The sequence below is a fragment of the Physcomitrium patens genome, chromosome 13 (assembly GCF_059467195.1).
Source record: "Physcomitrium patens ecotype Gransden chromosome 13, ASM5946719v1, whole genome shotgun sequence".
Classification (NCBI taxonomy): Eukaryota; Viridiplantae; Streptophyta; class Bryopsida; order Funariales; family Funariaceae; genus Physcomitrium; species Physcomitrium patens.
The window spans coordinates 6222501-6244372 of record NC_143422.1 but is presented as its reverse complement, the minus strand read 5'-3'; the positions used below and the strand labels follow the sequence as shown (position 1 = coordinate 6244372).

At 36.1% G+C, this 21872-nt stretch overlaps 1 protein-coding gene and 1 long non-coding RNA gene across 2 annotated transcripts; one reads left to right on the top strand and one right to left on the bottom strand.

Moving 5' to 3' along the window:
• Positions 1-12884: 12884 nt before the first annotated feature.
• On the bottom strand, positions 12885-14253 carry LOC149987920 (uncharacterized). Its single transcript, XR_016506006.1, has 2 exons — positions 14120-14253; positions 12885-13880 (listed from the first exon to the last, which is right to left on the bottom strand). It is a non-coding gene; the product is annotated as an uncharacterized LOC149987920 (long non-coding RNA).
• LOC112290843 (phenylalanine ammonia-lyase) lies at positions 14186-16959 on the top strand. The gene has a single exon (XM_024537618.3). It carries the CDS (start codon positions 14441-14443, stop codon positions 16655-16657), a length of 2217 nt encoding a protein of 738 aa, XP_024393386.1. The 5' UTR covers positions 14186-14440; the 3' UTR covers positions 16658-16959.
• The last annotated feature ends 4913 nt before the right edge of the window (positions 16960-21872 follow it).

Genomic DNA, 21872 nt, shown 5'->3' with positions numbered 1-21872 from the left:
CGAATATGCACGCTGACGAATACTTAAAACTTTAGCCCCAAATCGAACTGCAAATCTACTCCCATTCGAATCATCTTGACCCACCGCCCATCCAACGGCAATTGGACTAGCGTCTACAGTAAGAATCACAGGTCTATTCCACTTATAATCAACCTTCCTCAATATTGGAGGTGACATCAATAATTTCTTCAATCTTTGCATTGCCTGAATATGCCTTTCTTTCCATTCAAATCGGTAACCCTTGCGTAACAGTTCATATAATGGATCCGCTATGTGAGCAAAGTGAGGGATCCAAATTCGATAAAATACACATGCACCCAAAAACCTGCGAACCTCTGTTAAAGAACCACAATCCTCTTTCATCCTTCCAATTGCATCAACTTTAGTCGGATCTGGTTTTCTTCCGTAAGATCCGCATAAATGTCCAACAATTACAACCTCTCGCACTCCAAATACGGACTTCATACCCGATAATGTAAGATGAACTTCTCCAAGCTGAGTTAAAATCTTTTCACAATCTTGTATATGATCAACAACATATCTGCGACACCCCCTCGTATCTAAAGTTTCATTCTTGTCTCCTTCTCTGCACCCTTTTATAGGAACATCATCCAGAGAAGGCATAGTCTTTTCCGGAATAAAATCTCTCAATACCTTATTCATCCCATTCATCATATGCGCAACTGAGTTGGTCGTGCCTTGAAGAAGAGTGCACATTCTAACCAATCCAAGCAGTGTCCTCATCGTTGTCATATCTCTACTTCCTTCGGCAAGTTGAAATTGATCATAACCTGAATACAAATCACCCATTGAATAGATCGCCCTTCCAGCAAACGCCTCAGCAAATTCATCCACAATAGGTCCAATTCCTGCATTCCTGACAATTAAAGCATTCACCAACTGCATATCTTGAATAAACCGTAGTGACCCATTCTTCTTAGGTACCGTAAACCATCGACTAGAATACGGCGCAAATGAAGGTTCTAATATTTTCATCTTTATCTTTTCTTTCAATAGTTCCACCAATTTAGGTAAATGTGCCCTTGGTACTGGAATCGGTCTTAGATTCCAAGGTACATACGGTACAGTGAAGATAACCATAGGTGTTATAATATTTGGATCCACACACCCAATTTCATGAGATTCGAAGGCAAACGATCTACCTTGTTTAGCCAACATCTTTTTGAAGCAAGTAATTTCCTCCGGCAATAAAGAACCATCAGAACCAATCTTCAATTCTTCAAAAGTCTCTTCAGTAAACTGATGTCCAATACTCATTGGATCTCTTAAACTTGCTTCTTTTGATGCTTCTCCCATTTGTTCTTTAGAATCCTCTGGTAATGGTCCGGCAACAGGCTTTACCTTCTTATCTGCCGTTTTATATCTCGTCTCTACTGTGACTTCTGGTGCTTGAAAAGATTCAAGCATGGTATAAACCTCTCTCGAATGAATCTCAACAATCTTATCATTATCCCCTAACCCAATAGATGTAATTAATTCCAATGAATCTTCCAGTCCATTTTCTTCATAAACACCCAAAATCCTCTCATCATCTTGCAATGTACCTATCTTGCCTAACTGTCCTTCAATATCATATAATCTTTTTCTTTCTTTTCTTTTAAAATCATCAACTTTCTTATACATAATATTTCCATTCTCCAATATACCAATAAAACTCGCATCAAAGGCACCTTCATCTCGCGAGAGTACCTCCTCTTTTGTACCTCCATAATCTCGCTTTACAGTGGTACCTCCCCAAAATCCTTAAATCCTTCAACAATCTTTGGCAATGGTTTCTCCCTCAACCTATCTCGATTTCGTTCATGGTTAGGAGGTACTGTTAGAAATTGTACAGCTTTCCTGCCATCTTCGCTCCGTACCCTTGCATAAGCAGAACCATCGTCAAGTACCTTTGTTTCTATCCGTGTTGCCGTGATATAAGGTTGTCCTAAAATCAACGGATAAGACGTTGTATCTTGAACGAAGAAATGTTGCTCCGTCGCAACATCTCCAATCCGAATTTTGACATCTGGACAAGCTCCATATAATTCGCCTCGTGTGTTATTAGCTGCTCGTATTGCCCATCCATGTTCCATATCAATTGGCCATTTTTTCTTCTTATAAAGATCTTTAGACATGAGATTTATTTCAGAACCATGGTCCACCAAAGCAACTATTGGTTCTTCTATATCTCCTACCTTCACCAATACCTCAGTAGTTGCCCTTGCCTAATGCTTTCGAGTATAATGGCTCAAAGTTTCCATTTCCTTGTCACTAGAATCTTCGAAACATACTCGCTAATTATACCCATTCTTTTCATTTGTTGGTTGCTTGTAATCAATATCAACCTCTTCTTCATCTCTACATATTCTTGCATCAATAGCATGACTCATTCCAGTTTCGCTCATTAATTGCCTCTTTCGCTTAATGATGTCAATGATAACATCATGAAACTCCTTCTTTGCAATTCCCAAGACTTCTTTCAATGTGAATTCCACCTTAGCGTTTAATATACGTTCTTCCAACACCCCTTTCAAATTTGTTGCCGCTTCAATATCAGAAAGTAGCTTATAAGCAATTGATTTGCCCTTATCTTTTGTCTCCGTTGTTTTTTCTCCCAATGATGCTGAGATATCCTTTACAGGCAATTCTTATGAAGCTGCCTCCCGAGCCTTGTCTCCTCGAGTTTGCCTCTTAAAAGAATTTCCTTCTCTAGTATCATCAAAATTTCCTCGTCTTTTTTCTTCCATCAAAGCTTCATGTTGGCTCTTAGCAATATATGCATGAACTGAAAGAGACTCAACAGGATCCTCCCAACCTGTTCTTCCTCGTATTGTAGCTGCAGTTCTCAATAACGCTTCTCGAGGTAATTTCCCTTCTTGCATTGTAGAAATGGTAGAAGCCCAAAACTCACTAGTTTCCGTACTTCCACCAATTTCATCATCTACTCTAGCACCATAACTTGCACTTTCTCGTACTACTGTTTCATGCTCTTTTAAGTAATCTTGAACCAATGCTCTCATTCCTCCCTTGCCAAAATTGGTTTGAAGAAGATCCTCCCTATCTTTCAATGCTATCTTCCCATCTTTCCAGCAAATAATTTCCTGCCGTATCATATTATTAAATTCATTGCAATCTTTTCTAGTGTGTGAAGCATCATCACACCAAATGCATCTTTGCACATATCCTTGTTTTGAAACATTCTTTGAATTGTTTATAGAAGTATTCTCTTCAAGTCTTGCCAATTTGATTTGAAGATCTCGCATTCCTCGTATAATTTCTTCCATACCCATATCTGCTTTCTTTCACAAGGATGTCGAAGGTTGAACTGTAGGCATTGTCGGTGGTGTTGTACGTACTGGAGCTTTGGGTGCTTGTACTGTTTTCAGAATATTGCTCCTATCCTTCCTCCTTTCTTTTTTTGTAAGCAACCCCACCGCATCTTCAACGTTCTTCCACTTCGTTGTCAATCCTTCATCTTCTTCTTTGTCTTCAAGAAGGGGTTCTAATTTCTCTTGCAATTCTCCATCAGCAGCTTGAAGAAATAGATCAACTTTGTTCGGCTCCAATGTCAATTTTTCTACCTTCGATAATTGAGAGTACTGCCTCTCAAATTCCCTTAGTAGCTCTGTTGCTTGCAAATTCTTATTGGGCCGTTCAATCCATCCCAGAAACAGCTTCTTAGTAACGCGATCAGCATCTTCCAAGAAATATTCGTCTTTCAATGCATGTGAAAAATCCTCCCATGAATTCCCACAACGATCCGTAATCGATGTAATGTGGTCCCTTATCTCCGGTATCGTGGCAAGTCCAAATAATTCAACCATTTTCTTCTCAGAAACCCGATTTAATTCCATTTCACGAACATAACATCTTAAATACCTTGAAATATTCCTCCCATCAAATTGATCAATTTTATTGACCACTGCTTGCAATGCTTTGGTTGCCAAAGCTTCCTTTCGATCATTGCTTTACTGTTGCTGCATTGACAATGAGAAGGCTTGAAACAAACTAGCAATAGACGGATCCATATGCATACCTTGTCCTTTAGAAGACTCCCCACCGGAAACTTCTCCCAAAAATCCTTCAAAATTTTTATTTTCGTTTTCCATAAAAATAAAGATAAAATCAACCGAAATCCAATACCTTCTACCTCAAGCTTTCACGTCGGGTTCACCACTTATGTCGTATTACGTGCTTTCCTGCTCGAGAACGCGCCGGGCGTCTGGCTGTAGAAGGTAGTATGGAGATTCGCTGATAGTCAAGCAGTCTATCAGTTTTTGACTGCTGGAATATAAACGACTGTAACAATGTACCGTAAATCTATACGGGTGCTCTTCGACTGCTTGTCGAAGTCCTTTTTGCCCCAACCGGTAGGTCTCTAGACGTTACAGAGAACCCCGTACAACCCAAACTGTTAACCTTCAATACTGCTTTGTACTTACGATCTTGTATCCACTGACTGTCTTGTTAGATTAGCCCAATAAATTTCATTCACTCCGCATACTCAATCCTATAGACACCCTTTTAATCCTTCAATCACAGACGTAACTCGATTTCACAAAACAGTCAAGAGTATTCAAACCCACTTCATTTAAAAATCCCGATTCACCATTACAACACTGACTTCAGCAGCGATTGCCTCAGTCTTCCCCAAAACTCTACGAAGAAGAAAAATCCAAATTCTATGTCTTTCCTTCCCCGACCCGAAGCATGAAGCTCCTCTCTCTAATTCCCTTGATCTTCAAAAAAACCTCCAATGAAAACCGAACTAGTAACCTTGCAAAAGCTTGAAAACTCGCTCCCCCCGATTCCCCCTCAAAAAAAAAACCACCCCCAAAACTATATCCCACCTAACCTTATCCTCTGAATTTCTTCAATCTTCCGTCTTAGATCCGGAATTGGCTCCCACCTCAAGCTTGGATCCGAAATTGGCTCTCGCCGTCAAGCTTTCTCCTCCGTTTTTGCCTTTAAGAATCCATTTACCGAAAACAACGTTTCCTGAGACGGCACAGAGAACAGGACAGCCTGAAACAGAATCGAACCCCGTAATCGGGACCACATTGAGTCGCCCGACCAATTCAGGTCCTACATTGGTAAAGATGCCCGTAGTAACCTGGATGTTCTCGTAATTGGGTCAAATTGGTCCTTGCGTCAGATTGGCTAAGACCCGTAGTAAGACCTGGATTTCCCGTAACTAGACTGCATTAGGTTGCCCCACCAATACAGGTCTCATATTGGGTAAGAGGACCCGGATTGGATTATCGAAATTGGATCCAATTGGCTCCTCGAACCCGTCGTGTGAATTGGTCCTTCTCTTCCTGCTGACTCCCGTTATTGGAATCGAATGGAGCATTCCAGTATGCCCCGACTGACTGTAACGGAGTCACTGAACCTGACCACTCAGTATTTGTACTGGAGTTGGTCGATGCTCCCAATATTCGAGGTAACTGAATATTAATAAAATTCCCCTTTCTTTTTATTTTCACTGTATACTCGTGTTACAACACGACAACAGTTACTGGATGTGTAGCTCCTTCAAGAAAGTGACGCCATTCTTTGAAAGAATCCACTATAGCAAGAAGTTCCTTATCGTGGATCTCATAATTGATTTCAGCAGCAGAGAACTTCCGAGAATAGAATGCAACTGGATGGAGCTTCTTATCTTCACTCATTTGTGAAAGCACAGCTTCCAAAGCAAAATCTGAAGCATCAGTTTCTAAATAGAAGGCCTTTGTAAAGTCTGGATGTACCAAAATTGGAGCTGTAGTAAATGCTGTCTTCAAATCTTCAAACGCCTTCTCCGCCAAAGGTCCCCATTCCAACTTATCCTTGCATGTTAATCGAGTGAGAGGAGCAGCAACTTGAGAATAATTCTTGATGAAGATCCGATAAAAGTTAGCAAAATCAAGAAAGCATTGTACGTCTCTAACCGTCCTCGGAACCTCCCAAGACATGATTGCTTCTACTTTCTTGGGGTCCATCTTCAAACCTTCTGTAGTCGCAATGAACCCCAAAAATTCCATCTCCGTCTGGTGAAATAAACACTTTTCTAATTTGGCATATAGTCCTCGCTTGCGTAGTTTCTCCAAGACCAAACGAACATGCTCCTCATGCTCTTCCTCATTTTTAGAGAATATTAGAATATCGTCTAAGTAGATGATAACAAAATCGTCGAGGTGTTCTCGAAAGATGTCATTCATCATATGTTGGAAAACCGCTGGAGCATTGGTAAGACCAAAAGCCATGACATTATATTCGAAATGACCATACCTTGTACGGAATGATGTCTTCCACTCATCTCCTTCCTTGATTCGTACGAGATTATAAGCTCTCCTTAGATCAATTTTTGTAAAGATCTTCACACGTCTAAGTTGTTCTAAGAGACTAGAAATCAAGGGTAATGGGTAACGATTTTTCTTTGTTACCTTGTTGAGGCCTCGATAGTCCACACACATCCGTAATGATCCATCTTTCTTCTTCACAAATAAGATGGGTGCTCCAGCTGATGATTTTGAATGATGAATGAAGTTCTTGGCTAGATTCTCGTCGATGTACTTTCGTAACTCTGCCAACTCCGTTTGCGATAGATTGTAGATTGGGCCAAAAGGTGGTTGTGCTCCTTCTTGCAAGTCTATGGCACAATCATATGGTCGGTGTTCCGGTAGTATGTCGGCGTTCTTCTTTTGAAACACGTCTTCAAAATCTTTATATTGCTCCGGTATACTTGCTATTGAGATCTTCTCCTCGGTAGTTGGAGCCGCATAAATGACAAATGGAGTGCCTTCCTTAGATGATCTTATAAACGCTCTTGCTCCAATGAATAAGGATTTCTTTTTTCGAGGTTTTTTACTAGGTCTTGTCTTGGGTGGTTTTGTGGGAAAAGTCATCTTCCGCAACCTCCAATCTATCAATGGATTATGTTTTTCCAACCAAGAAAGACCAAGAATAATAGGATTTGATGGGGTGCTAATAATATTAAAAATAATATGACTACTATGGTTTTTAAACATTACTTCTATAGGTTTTGATTCATGGGTCATGCTACCAGACAATAAAGGTCGCCCATCTATGACCTCAACATGAACAGGTTTTGATTTTTGTACTAAAGGGATCTTATGACGCTTTGCAAATTCTTCGTCTAAAAAACAAGCAGATGCTCTTGAGTCTAGTAGTGCTAAGGTTCTTAGTTTTTGAGGGCCGATAAATAGAGGGATTGTAAAACAAAGTGCAGGTTGGACAGAAAGAAAGGAACCTGATTGTTATTGGGATATTTCATTGTCCAGCCGCACGGTTCCTACTGTGGGTGGGCATCCTCGTTTTCTTGAACAAATACTCCCCTAGTCTTGACTACGCCTCGATTTTGCTTTTTGGAGCAGTTTCCGACTTTGTGGCCTTCTCCACCGCAATACAAGCATAAATTTTTCTCTATATGTCGCTTTTTTTCTTCTATAGTAAGAGATTTGATACGTACCGCATCAATTTGTATGTCTTCCACCTCTGAATGCGAATTCACACTGCTTGCCGACATAGTTGGAGCATAGCGAATTGTATGTTGTCTTGAGCATTGGTCTTGGCGACGTTGGAATAGGCGATTGTCGCACTTCACAGCTTGGCTAATGGCTTCATTGAGTGTTCGTGGATCAGGAAGAGTTAACAACAAATCTTTCACATCACCTCTTAAACCCCAATAGAATTGACTCATCAACGCTTCTTCATCCCAATTGATGTCGCATACTAATTGCCTGAAATCCGAAGCATAGACTGATGTAGAACGCATCCCTTGTCGTAGCGACCGGATCTTTGTTGTAGCCCATCGAACCTTATCGTGTTCACCAAATGCTTCCGCAAATGCTTCCAAAAAGGTTTCGAAGTTGTTTAATATGGATGATCGTTTCTCAAACAAGGGAGCAAACCATGATAGAGCTTGTCCCGTAAGTAAGGTTCCAACAAGCCCAACACGTGACTCCTCCGTTGGATATCGTTCGGGCTGTAAAACTGTTATCAACCAAATTTGATTGACGAATCCTCGAAACTTGGAACGTGTTCCATCAAACTTATCTAGAAGGCTAACTCGAGGCTCCTTATGTTGTAGAACTAGTGGTTCTTGTCGAACCTGAGGTAAAGTTGTTTCTCCAACTGTCGAAATTTGAGGCTGGTGTAGTTTAGATTGTGCTATCCCAGATACTCCATCATTATGAAGCCTTGCCACCACTCCTTCAATCTCTGCAGTTCTTTGTGATAATGTAGCGAGGGCATTCATAATAGCATCTAACTTAGACTCCGAACTTTCTGTCATACTAATGTCTTGACCTCCGGCCATTCTAAAAGAAGGACAAAAATGACCCTATAAGAGGCAATATTGGTTTATAGGAGGGTAATCCACAACCTATAAAATGCCTTAAGAATTTCAAGAAGAGGGATAATCCACTCTCTCTAAGAAGAATAAGACTCCAATATTGTAACAGAAGAAGTATCAGTTTAGAGGAGGGTAATCTGCAACCTCTAAAAAATGCTAGTATACCTTCAAGTAGAGGGGTAATCCACACTCTACTAAGAAAGAACTAGCTCTGATATCTCAAGTTAGTGTAGTCTCGACAAACTGTCATGGACACAAAATATAGACTTGAAATCTAACAAGAAGTTCAAGAAGAAGTGGCAAAACTAGATTAAACAGATGAGTACAAGAACAACACCAGAAAGGTGAGCTAGAACTCCAAGAGATGTGTTGTCGAGACTGAAGAACTCTTCAGCCTCGATCCCTATATATACTCCTACTTAGGAAGCTTCTCGAGCTACTTCTATTAACTAGGAAGCTTCTAGAAGGTTCCAGAGGCTTCCTTTCTAGAAGGTTCTAGAAACTTCCTTTTTAAAAGCTTCTAGAAACTTCTCTCTAAAAGGTTCCAGAGGCTTCTCTTCTAGAAGGTTCCAGAGGCTTGTTTTCTAGAAGGTTCTAGAAACTTCTCTCTAGAAAGTTCTAAGGAATATGTCCCTAACAATACCTTCTAGAAAAGCTTCTTAGAAGCTTTTTAGATACTAGTTTGACTTTAAATGTATTTGAGGTTGATTGGTAGGTTAGAAATTTGGTCAACAAGCTAATTACATACTACATGTATTGGTAGCTTGTAGAACAAGCTAACTATGTGGTGCACATATAAAAAAACTTGTCTTATGAATTAAGATATGTGTCATATAAAGTCAACACGTTTTTGGAGGTCCTATAGAACATTGCTACATAGATCCTAAGTAGATAGTATATATAGAAGCAAGAGTGAAGTCTTCTTCACTCTTGTCAATTTCTTTCTTGCTTCTAGTCTAGATTCAAGAGTTTCTACTTTCTTTGTCTTTTGATAATAGCCAGTTTAGTTTCTTTTTAATATACATACTTTTTTATTTTTATTTTGTCACTTTTCTTTTGACACCTATTTTATAAGTTTATATATCATCTTTTAGTTCATATCATAAATAATTACTATCATAGATTATTAAAAGATATTATACCGGATAAAAGAATTTAATTTGTATCAAGATTTTAAAAAAATCCTTTTTAAGATTCTAAAAGTAGATATAAAATTATCTTTGGCCTTTCACCTTTAAGTTAATATATAGATAAAGCATGTTAATCATATTTTACAGTAGTATTTGAGGTATTCCATCAACTATCAATAAGATGATTGGATGACTCTTTTGTCATTGGTAGAGTTTGCCTATGATAATATAGTACTCTCTTCTACTTATCAAACATCTTTCTTTGCTAATTATAATTATCATCTATAATTTGATGCTTTTGACTTTTAAAAAGTTGATAAGCTTGCAGAAAAAGTTTTAGTAAATTATTTGTTAGAGCTCTATGCAATAATAAAGGTGCAATTAAAAGAAGTTCAAGAACAACTAAAGATAAATCTAGATGCCTATTGTAAGGAACAATCACAATTCAATGTGGATGATATGATATAATTACTTTATCATAATATCAAGACTACTCGTCCTTGTAACAAATTGGATTATTAAGAGTTTAAAGCTTTTGTGAGTTTAGATCTTTTTCTATTTATAAACAAATCAATCTATTTACTTATTGATTAAACTTATCACAGTTAATAAAGATCCATCCCATATTCCACATATCTCTTCTTGAACCATACAACAGTATGAACATACCAAGAAGAAAACAAGTGCCACCTCCTGTTATAGAAGTGGCTAATAATGAAGAATTTGAGGTGGGAAAAGTCTTAGAATTAAATTGATATCAAAATAAGTTCAAATATCTTGTTTATTGGCATGGATATGATAATAGTGAATACATACAGAAGCCAACAAACTTATGTGTTGCTTATAAAATCAACACATATTTGAGGTCCTATAGAATATTGCTATATAATTCATATGTGAATAATATATATAAGGACAAGAGTGAAGTCTTCTTCACTCTTGTCAATTTTTTTTTTGTTATAGTTTAGATTTAAGACTCTTTAATTTTTTTGTCTTTTAGAAATAGCCATTCCAATTTTTTTTTTTTTTAATATATATTTTTCTTTACTTCTATTTTTTCATATTTCTTTGAAAAAAGTTTCACTTGGTTATTTGCTTTCATTGGATTCTTGTCTTTAATACCTATTGTACTTTGAAGAATGGCTTTTTTACCTCATGCTTTAAATCGGATTCAATGATGTATATAAGAATGCCATTGCCAAATAGAGTTAAGTGTGCAAGCTCGTCTTAGTAGTTCTTACTTGGAACTCAATATGTAATTGCAATCACCTCACTCATGACTATTGGCACTCTAGTATCCCTATTATTTTTAGCTAGATATTTGGCCACTCAAAGCTTGGATGGATGGCCAAAACATTCAATTTGATATATCATGATATGCTTCATAGTAGGCTTCAAGCTCAATACCTTACCTAAAGCATGGTCAGCTTTAGGCATATTAATGTCTTAGGTAGTGGCAAAGGTAATATAGATAATATCAAAGTTGTGATCACCTCATTCCTTGATGGCTTTCTAGGTGGCTTTGGCAACAAGTTTGGAGATCTAAACAACGATGACGTCATGGCAAACGTTTAAGGAAGGCTCCATATATATGCAGATGCTTGGATTGGCCTTGAACATCTTTTCTTTGAAGTACATTTGGTACTTATGGATGCTTGACTTGTCACAAATGTATATAAAATTTTACCTTCAGGGCTTCTTTTTTGTTATAATTGGTGATATTGAAGAAGAAATTGAAGTACTCATTTTGTAGAAGCTCTATGAGAGGCACCATTGTATCAATGCCTAATACACTGTTGTTTTATGGTTTGGCTATCATGTAAAAATAATGCACATTTATATTTAACATATGATTTATTATACAATATAATAAGAGCCATATTATTAGATTTTAATTGATTACAAATATGATTAGATTACTATTTTGAAGGAGACTATTATTAAGATTGATTTTATATTGATAATAGTTTTTATATATTTAGAACCATCTTTATTAGACATTGGTGACTTGTAAAAGCTTATTTTATTTCTTTTATTTGATATTTAGGCCACATATTATGCAAAAATTATTAAAAAAAAAGATTAAAAAAAGATTTTTGTACAAAAAAGAATAGTTATATTAACCATATGGATGAATGGTGATGGACGATAAAAAATTCCATTCTTATTGGCCAAAATTCATACTCAATTAGCTTCAAGGAGGCTACTTGAGGCTTTATTAGAAATTAGGATTACTTTTTTGAGGCCATTTGAACATCAAAGGTCAGAGTTGTTTAAGATTTTGAATATGGTTTTGGTAAAATTTTTGTATGATTTGGAGTTTTTATAAAGACGATATATGCATTCAAAGTTAAGGTATTGATTTTATAACTACTATCACTCTTTGGAGTATAATACATGCATATGAAGGGCTTTTGAGGATTAGATTTTGTGGTTAGAAATTTGATTTAAAGGGCTATATTTTGCATCTAAAAAAATATATATTTAAAATTGATTTAGAAGAGCAATGACTGCTTGAAGATAGTACTTCCAAATTCAAATTTATCAATGAGCTAATTTCATAAAAGATTTGGTCCTAACCATATCTTAAGCATTTGGAGGAATCTTTGGCTAAAATTTTTAAAATATATATTATTATGTTATTAAGCTACACACCAAATTTTGTAATATTTAGATTTTGGATTTTTGAGATATGAAGAAAATAGTATTCAAGTGCTTGTAAATTAGTCTTTGAAGCATCTATTAGGACTTTTAAGATGCCAAAAAATCTATAGTAGATTTATGGTTTTTTTTATTTTTTTTATTTAATAGTAAAGCTTAAGAATAAATACTATATTATTTAGAAATTTGAAAAAAATAAAATTATTGGATCAAGAGATATGATACTCTTAAATTTGGAGAGAAAAAATCTTTTATGGAAGACAAATATTTTAAAAGGATTTTGCTATAATTTGAATATTTTTTATATTATAAAGGGATTTTGAGAGCCAAGACTTTATATACATGTTAAAGATGGAGATATCGAGCTATGGAAAAATTATGAAGTAACGATGGATTTTGTAAAGAAATTATGGATTTTCTTTGATCTTATGGAAAATCTAAATTACTAGCAAATATTTAGTTATGATTTGTTATAACAAAGGATGTTAGAACATTTCTAGATACCTTAAAATCCTTATGTACAAACCTTCTTAAATATAAAAGGTTTTTATTATTAAAATTTCTTTATATATTGTTACATTTATTTATCTTTTATAATAAAAATAAATCATTTATTGGAGCTTGGCCAATGAGTAAAAGCTAAACCCTCTACAGCTAGGTACCCAGTGTATTCCCAAATAGAAAATCAAGCCATACGACAATGTAGGCTGGCCCTTCATCATGGGATTGACCTCTAGAAAGCGCTGCACTTTCAACATTTCCAACAAAAGTGATTTGACAACCTTCGTTGATTTCTTCACTCTATAGTTCTCAATTTGAGCTACCAAAAGTATTCCTACTTTGTCTCTGTACTAATTTTGCAACAAGAGAGGTTCTTCTATGCACCAATTCAATTGTAGTACCAATTTGGATCTGGGGACACACCTCACTCTCTTAGTTTGCCACTAGCTAGTCTATTTTTGTAAGTAACTTGAATACAACGACCGGAGAGATTGCCTAGATAGTCTATTTTCGTAAGTAACTTGACTACAACAACCGGAGAGATTGCCAAAGAATTGATAGACTGTGCAGTTGGGCGGCGACTTCCGTTTTGAAGCTTGTATAGACCCTGCTATTTCATGCACAGCGTGTGCCCTTAAAGAGTATCGCCATATTGACACTTTCATCAGGATGTTCTTGACTGGGGTATATTTCATTTTGACCGCGACTTTATGTCTGGAGAAAAAGAGAAAGACGTTTACTGCATTGAATCGTGTACTCTTTCATCGCTGTTGAAAGCTGTTGACCTTTTTTCTGCTTTCACCCCACCACTTTGCGACTCCATGTATACAAATGCCGTGTAGAGGCGAATTTTGAATTTCACAACAGCACGACAATTCTTGAATTTCGCAATTGAATTTTGCACGATAATTTTGAATTTCGCAACTGGACGACGAAACTCATGGTCTTAACTTGGCCCTTTGAAATCTTATGATTTGGTCAGTCTTGACATCAGCGAAACAATTCAGTCCAGCAGACCAGTGTGACAGAGATTCTGAGAGTCAGCGACCACGAAGAATTGCAGCGCCTTCCTGTTTCCAAACAAGAACACGCGTCCAACTTTACTCCAAAAGAAAGCGGGTCCACCCCAGAGAAGTACTTTCAAAGCTGCACAGTACCTTTGTAAACAGGGTATATTCAATCAGGTGCTGTCACTTTTTGTGCAGTCCACTGTAGTTGATCCACGAAACCTGCCCAAGACTCACCGACAAGAACATTAGGGGAATTATAGTTTGATATAATGTTGAAGTAAACGACAGAAGATTTAAATTTCAACAACATTGTATCATAAATCAATCTGGAGGACTCTCATCTTCTATGTGACACCAGGAGCCTCATAAGTCCAGGAAGGGCACCACTTTCAACATTTCAACGCCACCTCGGCCTGTTTTCACCCACCTTTATGGACTAGGGTCAGCCATTAGAATACCTTTCGACGGTGAACACCGAGCTCTAGCCAAAGGCATTAGTTGCATAAAGAGCATTCTCCTAATCTCATTAATCTTCACTTCTCCCTGAGGCCCATTCAAGCAGCGAATGCCGGACAGGGCCTGCATCCCACCCTTCAGCAATTGATTCACCTCCCATCTCTTGAAAGATTAGCAAAGTTTGCCACTGCTGCTTGGTTGAGATTGTTTCCTGGAGGCATTCAGGCACGACTTCGAACTCTTAGTACATCACAGTCTTGCGTAGCTCCGCACATCAAGTAGATTTCGACAGATAGTGTAACTGCAGGTCTTCAATACCAACAATGGCACCACGAGCTGGGGAGCTTATTGTCGTCGGATCAGGTGAGCAAATTGATGCGGCATCTTCAGACATGATGCTTGATGATGATACATCTCCGTACTGCATTGGCCTACTCGGTAATGGACCAGTTCATGGTGTGGATCCTCTCAACTGGGCCAAAACCGCCAAGGCCATGGAATGCAGCCACCTCGAAGAAATCAAGCGGATGGTCGACACTTACCAAAATGCCACCCAGGTCATGATCGAGGGAAACACCCTCACTGTACCTCAGGTAGCAGCCATTGCACGCAGACCTGACGTGCGTGTCATGCTCGATGCTGCCAATGCCAAGAGTAGAGTGGTCAAGAGCTCCAACTGGGTGCTCGACAGGATCATGGGTGGAGGTGACATCTACGGCGTTACCACCGGGTTCGGAGCGACCTCTCATCGTCGCACGCAGCAAGGAGTGGAGCTCCAGCGCGAACTCATCCGCTTCCTGAATGCGGGAGTCCTCAGCAAGGGTAACTCCCTGCCATCCGAGGCTGCCCGAGCAGCCATGCTAGTGCGTACCAACACGCTGATGCAGGGCTATTCTGGCATCCGCTGGGAGATCCTCCAAGCTATGGAGAAGCTACTCAACGCGCACGTCACCCCCAAGTTGCCCTTGCGGGGTACCATCACGGCATCCGGCGACCTCGTCCCCTTGTCGTATATCGCCGGCCTACTCACCGGTCGCCCCAATTCCAAAGCCGTCACCGAGGACGGACGAGAGGTTTCCGCGCTGGAGGCCTTGCGCATCGCAGGCGTGGAGAAGCCCTTCGAGCTGGCGCCCAAGGAAGGGCTCGCCCTTGTCAACGGCACCGCAGTCGGTTCTGCCCTCGCTTCTACCGTGTGCTACGATGCCAACATCATGGTATTGCTTGCCGAGGTTTTGTCCGCGCTCTTTTGCGAGGTAATGCAGGGCAAGCCTGAATTTGCCGACCCCCTGACTCACAAGCTGAAGCACCACCCCGGACAGATGGAAGCTGCGGCTGTCATGGAGTGGGTGCTGGACGGGAGTTCCTTCATGAAGGCTGCCGCCAAGTTCAACGAGACCGACCCCCTGCGCAAGCCCAAGCAGGACAGATACGCGCTGCGCACTTCTCCGCAGTGGCTGGGCCCTCAGGTGGAGGTCATCCGCAACGCCACCCACGCCATCGAGCGGGAGATCAACTCTGTGAACGACAATCCCATCATCGACGCTGCCAGGGGCATCGCCCTGCACGGCGGCAACTTCCAGGGCACGCCCATCGGCGTTTCTATGGACAACATGCGCCTGGCGCTGGCCGCCATCGCTAAGCTCATGTTCGCACAATTCTCCGAACTTGTGAACGACTACTACAACAACGGATTACCGTCCAATTTGAGCGGAGGACCCAACCCCAGCCTGGATTACGGCATGAAAGGGGCAGAGATCGCCATGGCCTCGTACTTATCTGAGATTAACTATCTAGCCAACCCGGTCACCACCCATGTCCAAAGCGCGGAGCAACACAACCAAGATGTGAACTCACTGGGATTGGTGTCAGCCCGCAAGACGGAGGAAGCCATGGAGATTCTCAAGCTCATGAGCGCCACCTTCTTGGTAGGCTTGTGCCAGGCTATCGACCTGCGTCACGTCGAAGAGACCATGCAGTCGGCCGTGAAGCAAGTAGTGACACAGGTGGCGAAGAAGACGCTCTTCATGGGCAGCGACGGATCACTGCTGCCATCACGCTTCTGCGAGAAGGAACTACTGATGGTAGTGGATCGTCAGCCGGTGTTCAGCTACATCGACGATTCCACCAGTGATTCATACCCGCTAATGGAGAAACTGCGAGGGGTGCTGGTGAGCCGTGCCTTGAAGAGTGCAGACAAGGAGACCTCCAACGCAGTATTTAGGCAGATTCCAGTGTTTGAGGCAGAGCTGAAGCTGCAGCTGAACCGTGTGGTGCCCGCGGTGCGAGAAGCATATGACACAAAGGGACTATCCTTGGTCTCCAACAGGATTCAAGACTGTAGGACGTATCCATTGTACAAGCTAGTGCGCGGAGACTTGAAGACGCAGCTCCTGTCTGGGCAGAGGACGGTGTCTCCGGGGCAGGAGATTGAGAAGGTATTTAATGCCATTTCTGCCGGCCAATTGGTGGCTCCTTTGTTGGAATGCGTTCAAGGCTGGACCGGCACATCAGGGCCCTTCCTCTCTCGCGCCTCTTGCTAGTTGACACTGCTTTATCTCACAATTTTGCCATGAATCTTTGATACATTTTCGTGCATCACATTGACGTTACAATCAATTTTTAACATTCGTAGGAACTGTAGGGGATTCTTGAAGTTGAGGTTGTGAGGTGCCTTGACCTTTGTTAACACAGTGCAATCCATCAACAGCTTTTCAATTGCAATACGTAGTTGTATATATATTTCTTAACTTTAGAATCATAAGAAGTAGAAGAAAGGTTCTACTATGGTGAGTCTCTTGTTGAAGGAAAAATGAATAAGAATTGACTTCAGCAACAGCCAAAACATCTACTTGAGTGGTCATGGATTGTTATAATTTGTTTCAATGTCTTTGTATGTTTCATAGAGTTTCAGAAGCAGAAGCATGGATATTTAGTGATTGTTCTGATGATCTTTCCTTTATTTTGTGACTTTGCTACTGTTCTGTCAAAGCTTCCTTGTTGGCAAGCCAAATGTTCATGAATTTGTTTAGGTGTTGATTTCTTTTGAATGTTATCATTAGTACAAGATAGAGCTATTTTCAGAATTTCAAGATCAAACTCGATCATGAATTGTTAGAAGATGATTTTAACCTTTTTATCCCACTGCATATTACACCATGCCCAAAATTTGAATATTACATGACACCATGCCCAAAATGTCTTGAATACTATACCATTTAACATATTCCAACTACATTTGAATTTAGAGAATTTAATCAAATGTGTTGGTGGAAATTGTTTGTGCTGAGATCATGGCCTACCATCAGTTATTGCCAATTTTTCAAGGCCAATACTTGTTCATTGCCAACGTGATACAATCCCATGACTTTCATGTTTTGACATATCACTGAAATTGATGGAGGATTAACTTTCCCAATGACCGACAACAAATCAAAGTTTTAAATAATTGTTGGCTGGGGCATCGCTACCATGAGTTCAATGCAACCAATCAAATAAGAACCAATTCCTTGCAGACTCTTTTCAGTTTCCAATGCTACAAGAAATTCAGAAGTGATAAGAAACAACACATAGAAACAGTAGACAGTGTCGAACAATCGCATTTGAATTAGAGACTGCAAACATAAAATCTGAGGCAAACACATAGTCTGAAGATTCACCAATGAATTACATTCCTAAATTTCAGATCCATCGGCACAATGCAGAAGAATGCAGGCATCTTTTACAAAAAAAGTAGATTGTGACAATATTCAACTCATGTTAAGACCATATTTTAACCTTATATATATATATATATATATATATTTCTAATTGAAATTTTGATTTATATTTGATTTAAATCTTTACAACAACAATATTAGGTATTGATGAAGATTTTTTACTATTATTATTATTTTTTTGGCGAATTTTGATGTTGTTAAATATTCCATAATATTGAATTATTCATTCTATAAGCAGTTTTGAAAGTCCAAAGTATATTCTTCAATAGTTCCAAATATTAACATCCTATCTTCTTAATCTTTCTTTTTAGCTTTGATTTTTATATCCACTTAGAGAATCTAAAAAAAAAAAAAAAAAAAAAAAAAAAAAAACTCTTGAATTATATTTTAATTATTTAAATTAGTTGAAGGTATTGAGGGAGTTTTAGTTAATATATTAATAAGATTAAGGAAATTTGATTGTGATACTATTTTATAGATTTTTATATTGATAATATTAGAAATTATAAACAATAATTTTACTTGACAAATAATATGGCAATTCTTATTTAAAGACATATTTTGAAAAAAAAAACTTTGATTATATTATATTCTCCAATCTAGTCTTTTAATTTTGGATATAATAGTCTTTCTTTTAACAATTTTTGTTTAGATCTTGGATAGTTATTAGACAAGTAATGCCAAAATATTTTGTCTTTAGTTGTAAATATAAATCTTGACTCTACTTTGTTTTTTCCAAAAAATATTTTTTAAATATATTATACATGTCTTTATTATGTTGCATCCCATTTCTATACAATTTTCTACTTCAAGAAAAGTCAATATAAATATCTTTAAGAAAAAATTGTACATCCTATTATAAAAGTTTGTTCCACAACATTAAAAAAATAATGAAAAAATAATTTTTTAAGAAATTATTATTTTTGACCGAATCCAACTTCTTTTCTTTTTATAATTTGAAATAATATCCCTCTAAAATCTTAATTCTATTTTCTTGTAAGTTTAGGAACTATTTACATTAATTGCTAAAATAAGAGGTTTGGAGATAAGACTCACTTAGATGTAAGACTCTTAAAACTCATTAAAATCAAATGTTGTCAATAGTATACTTAAATCTATTAATCTCAATCAATCTTTGTTAAAAAAATTGAAAAAAATATTCTAATTTATTTTAATATAATTTATAGATTGTGAGTTGTTTCATATAAAGTTTCTTATGATTGTTTTAATTATCTTCAATTCATTCTACGACCTATCTCATATTAATATGAAATAATAGATGGAAGAAAATAAGATATTATTTACAATAATGATACAACTTGTTATATCAAAGTTTTTAGTATACTAATACTTGCGTTTATTTTTAACTTGGTCTATGAAAAAATATTCTATGTCTTGCATAAAGATATTTATATAAAAATAAATGGTGAAAAATTTGCACACTTTATTATTATAAGACCATGAACAATTATATAAGTTTCATTAAGATGGATTCTTATTGCATTGCCAAATTAACAAAGAATTTGGACTAATTAATATCTTATCCAAATACTAAACTAAATTTTTTAAGGATATCAATTGCTTTTACCACCAATAATTCCTTCCTATGATAGCAAGGTTTAAATCATTTGTATTTTGACTTAATATTAGTTTTTCTTTTTAGATAATTTAATATTATAATTTTTTATGTATCTTATTTTAAAATATAATATTTAATATTTTTTCTACATTAAAGAAGAAGTATGGATTAAATTAACAACATGGTCTTATATACCTTTGTAATTAAAAATATTTGTTGTATTTCCATTAACACATATTAATGCTTTATATATATATATATATATATATATATATATATATATTAATTAATTAATTAAATAAGTAGTAGAAATGGGAGACCATAATCTTTTTTGTTTTACAAAATAAACATCATTCTATCTAATCATATGCTTTGGAGATGTATAATTTCAAAAATAAAAATAAATAATTAATAATTTTAGTTTAGTTGATATTTTTTCTATTATTAGAATATTATCTAAAATATATTATAAAATATTTTTTTAATTTAAGTATGTGACTTCTATTAAGATTCTTTAAAGTATTTTTTAAAAAAATGGCATAATATTTATTTAAATTATTGATTGATATTATAAGTTGTCAATTGTTAAAAGTAGACATATCTCCTATTCTACAAATAAATATTATATTGTCTCTAATAATGTACTAGTAAAACTCTTCTTTATTATAACATCATTTTATCATTGCAAGTTAATTATTTCTAATGATATTCCAATAAAATTTGAAGAATTTTACTTCTACATTATTTAGATCTAGAGTCCTTTTATTTGCCATTTTTATTATTTTTTGCTAAATTTCTTCCATGTCTTATAGTTTGAGAGTATAAAAATTTATATGTTTTAGAATATTTAGTGAAATCTTTAGTGCTATATTACCCATTTATTTACGGTGTATGCTTTAAAACTTACATTATCAAATGCTCTAAAACTTGATTCAATTGATTCTGAGCTCATTAGTTTTATAGATCATTTTAAACAGTCACATAGTCAGGCTCTACATGATCAGGCTCTACCTTCCTGTTGTATTCTAATTCTCTTTTATTTTTGAAAAATTCTTGAACTTTACAAAAGACTTCATAAAAATATACACATTTTTTCATTATATTAAAGAAGTAGCTTCTAGATTAATATGATCCCTATATTTAAAAAACCTTGGCTTAGAGTATAGGATCTGATATAATATGGACTTAGTTTATAATAAGATTTTTGATCTAAAAGTGGAGTAATTAAAACAACAAATTCTATAGAAAGTTGATTGAATAGATCTTCATCTTTTCTTATTTTATGACATTGTATATTTTCTTGGTTGGTCCTGAATCTAATATTAAATAAACCTATTTTTTCTAAAAAAATGATTCCATTCTTTTTGTTATTCTATGAAAATCTTAGATATTATTATAGAATAATTTTTTTAATTCATATATGTTATATTCTACTATTAAAATTTCTAACATATCTAAAATATTCTTCAATTATATTTAAGCTAGTCTTAGGAAATAACATATATCCAAGTTTTTTAAAGTCTTTTATATCAAAGTTTCTATTTTTATAAGAAACTATTATTATATCTAAGTATGATGCTTCTTAAAAAAATTAATTATAATATTTAGCCAAGTTATTCAATCTTCTATCATTATATGATAAAAAAGAAAGGACGGATAAAGAAAGAGAGAGAAAAAGAGGAAGGGATAGAGAGAAAATTCTTAAGTCTCTTGTAACTAGCCAACTTGGTAGTATTAAGAATCTTCTTGAATAAAAAAAAATATTCTCTTTTTTACTTAATATTTTAATTAAAGAGAAAAAAAAATCACATCTATGAAATCAAAAAAATTACTTGAGATAAAATGAGATACCTTTTTAAATTAAAATTAAAAAAGAGAAAGAGAGAAGGACTATTTGACCAACATCTCAATAGATTGAAATGCCTACAACTATTTTTCAATATTATGTTATTTTTTTTCTAACCAATAGTAATTCCAATGGATATGCCTTCTTTTTCAAGTAAATTTGAATATAAGTATAGGCTACTACATGTCTAATTTCTACTTTTGGATCAATGATTTTTTTTCTTTTAAGTTTTTAAAAATTAGGCTTTGGATTTTTAGTTGATATTGTGATTAGACTTTGATACTAAACTTCCACTTTTCATTGAGTACATCAATAAGCATTGTCATTTATATAATAGACTATGTTTAGAATTCATAGATCAATTTAGACATTGTTAGAATTTGTTGTTAATACACCTTCTACTATTACAAAGGAGTTACTATTATCCTATTCTATATTATATTATTTTTTTTATTCATATCACCTTTAATATTTGATATTTCTATTATACTAAGATTCTTTGCTATATTAATAAGATAAATATTTATTAGTATATTTTCTTTTATTTAAACAACTATAAATTTAATATTATTTCTAATATAGAAATGTACCAAATTAACGAAATGGTAAAGCCC

What these genes read in the sequence shown, in the direction of transcription:
- LOC112290843 (XM_024537618.3), top strand. Translation starts at nt 14,441, where the DNA reads ATGGCACCACGAGCTGGGGAGCTTATTGTCGTCGGATCAGGTGAGCAA.